We start from the raw sequence: 2,763 nt of genomic DNA on the forward strand, positions 1-2,763 counted from the left end.
AACTGGTGTCTATCTGTACAGCCACCTGTTCTATTTTCTTTCCTGCTAGTACTTTTAAATTATCCATTTAAAATGTTGACTAGAATGTATTTTGTAAAGGTTGTTTGCAAACTGTGTTTTTTTTTTTTTAATGAAAAGAGTCACATCATGTGTATTTATTGCTTACAGTTTTTAGCTATCCCTTTTAATTGTCAGAGTTAAAATGTTGAATAGGCTGTAATGATTGTAAGATTTAGTGTAAGTGTAAATATTTTCATCTGTGAAAACAGTCAGATGTGTGGTGGTGGTGACATTGGTGATGGTAAAGTTATTGTAGTGTTCAGCTGCATGCGATATAGGTTTAATTATTTCTTTTCTACTGTACTTGTTAAGTTCCTATGCTTCTTTCATCACTCACTTTCAATGTAAGAAAAATTCTTTAATAAATCTAATGACGTCATAAGTTGTTTTTCATTCATGAGAAATCACCAAAATCTTTATCTTCTCCCTTGCGTGGATCAAGCATTGTAGTTGACCTGACTCGTAAACCTCAAGCTTAATATACTGTTGGAATGCTTGTCTCTATTTGGACATGACCTCTGAAGTAATGTGACATCTGTTTTCACACAACCTAATGCAAACGTTCACATCAGAAGGTGGAACTAAGTTGTGTAACTCATTTTCACCCCACTCTCCTTCAAGAGAGAACTCCGAAATTTAAAAAGAATGATTTGTATTTTCTTATTATATGAGAATGGTAGGAACGGAAGCCTCCATACTTTGCATAGACTTTCACTTTATACGGCTTTCCATTAGTATGTAACAGAAAGCGTCACATAATTAGAGAGAATCGTATGGACCCTATTAACAAACACTGAAATTAAAAAACTTCCTCGGTACTGTACTGGTTTAGGGGCACACATCTCCTTCACAACAGAGGCACTGGTTTTGAAAAAAGGTGGTCATAGCAGATAAGTTTTGCAATGCTTTGAAAGACATTTATACCATATTTATGAAGGTAGGCTTCCCAACACCTTTTGTGATGAAATGAAAGATAAGCATCCAAACAATTTTTCTTCCTACGCATAAGTCTCTTACCAGACTATGGCTGTGGTCTGACACTGAAGACAACTCGACAAATTAGAAAATCATTGCTCTTTATATTTAGCTTGAAATAGTTATTGTTGAACTGTTGTTATTATCTACTGAAATTACATCTTACTAAGAGAGGCTATCTGTGGTACAATTAAATCATTAGTTTAGAAACATTTACTAAGTTGCTGAGAGGTGTCTGATTCTGGTCGATTCCACCTCAACATTATCTCATCTACCAAAGGGGCAGTAGTGTCCTATCATAGGTTTGAGAACAAAATAAACCACCAAACATGACCTCTAGGTCTGCTCCACGTTATGATTTCTTACAATGTTAGTCCTTTAAAATGTACTTGGTCGTGTCTCGAATGTGACAGTAGTTGGGATACAACTGTTGACGTTGAAGACAACAATTCAGAGAAACCTTCCATTTGTAAGTAAATGTTTTATTTATGATATCATTAATTACAAATCATTTTGCGCTTTCTCTTTTGGCACTAAACTGCTTTCTTTTTTACCTTCCTACGAGTCTTATTTACAATTTTAACAGCAATTATAAAACGAATTAAATAAATAAAACTATTTTTAACAATTATTATTCCTGTTCATAATGAATATCTGGAAAAGTAAAGAGAAACGATATTTAGACAACATAGAATATGAAAAAGCATTAGCTATAAAACGTTCATATTTAGGTAGATGAAAGATAACACCAGAAAACATGTTTATTCAAAATGAGAAATAAGATACAACAAAAGGTGGACGAACACCTGATCATTTGTACTCACCCTACAACTTTAGTCGCACCCTGGCCCTATCCCTTAGATGAGGCGAGGAGTAATACAGCTTCTCTGGGGTGTGCTGTGATGGGATTAGCCACTTTTCGAACACGTTGGTGTCATCCGGATGGTAGTACAGGACTTCTCCCTCAGAACGCCGCAGCCAATGTGTGACCTGCCCCATCCACCCCGTGATGCCCTTCTTCTTGGCCAGTGCTTTGGCAACGTCATCCTGGTCCTGTATAGACATGAGAGCACATATATTCGTTAAAAGTATGTGTAGCGCACCTTGCGTTTGAGCCACTTGCTTATGAATTTCGGGTCCTCAGTCTTAGGGTGGGTGCTGCTTAGGGCCAAAGTCACGCATGTATGGAACATGTCCTTCACCTCCTCACGATCACCTGTGCAAGAAAAAACATACAAGTTAGTACAGCAAACGGTAAACAAAGTGGGCAGCAGGCGAGGGACGACGCCAACGATAACTTACACGCGAAGTACATCACACGGCACAACGTCCGAGCAGTCGTACCCCCGGGGTGCCCAGGGGACGCCAACAGATGGACGTCCTCGACCCCTAAATCTACAAGAACATCAAGAAAATCCCCAACAGGATCCTGGAGTAAGGGATGCCCCTTGAAATCCATCATACTTTGACAGTCCTCAACTTCACGGTCGACAATGGCACGACGCGGCACAACATAATACTCCTCGGCACGCATACAGCAGCACAGGAACCACGGCTCGTAAAACATGTTGATGCACTAGCACACGGCGTAAAGGTAGAGGTCTGCACTCGACAACTTCCTTGCACAAACTGGTAAAGTCCACAAGCCGCGAGAGCATACGGGAATGCCCGGCAGTGGCGAAGGGCGAAGGGTAAAACCGAAGTGGGGTGGGGAGGAGGGGGGGGGCG

The 2,763-nt window shown here is 40.0% G+C and overlaps 1 protein-coding gene across 1 annotated transcript in view; it reads right to left on the reverse strand.

The window, feature by feature from the left end:
* Positions 1-114: 114 nt before the first annotated feature.
* The window catches only part of LOC113214466 (uncharacterized), a 14,125-nt gene continuing 11,476 nt past the window's right edge, over positions 115-2,763 (reverse strand). Inside the window, exons 2-5 of the mRNA XM_052275462.1 lie at positions 2,338-2,611; positions 2,139-2,251; positions 1,860-2,088; positions 115-1,689 (exon numbers count right to left, since the gene is read on the reverse strand). Coding sequence (XP_052131422.1) covers positions 1,861-2,088; positions 2,139-2,251; positions 2,338-2,602 — 606 coding nt within the window. The 5' untranslated portion in view covers positions 2,603-2,611 and the 3' untranslated portion in view covers positions 115-1,689; position 1,860. The remainder of the gene's footprint in view (positions 1,690-1,859; positions 2,089-2,138; positions 2,252-2,337; positions 2,612-2,763) is intronic.

This window comes from Frankliniella occidentalis, unplaced genomic scaffold (genome assembly GCF_000697945.3).
Source record: "Frankliniella occidentalis isolate FOCC.00 unplaced genomic scaffold, Focc_3.1 Scaffold634, whole genome shotgun sequence".
NCBI lineage: Eukaryota > Metazoa > Arthropoda > Insecta > Thysanoptera > Thripidae > Frankliniella > Frankliniella occidentalis.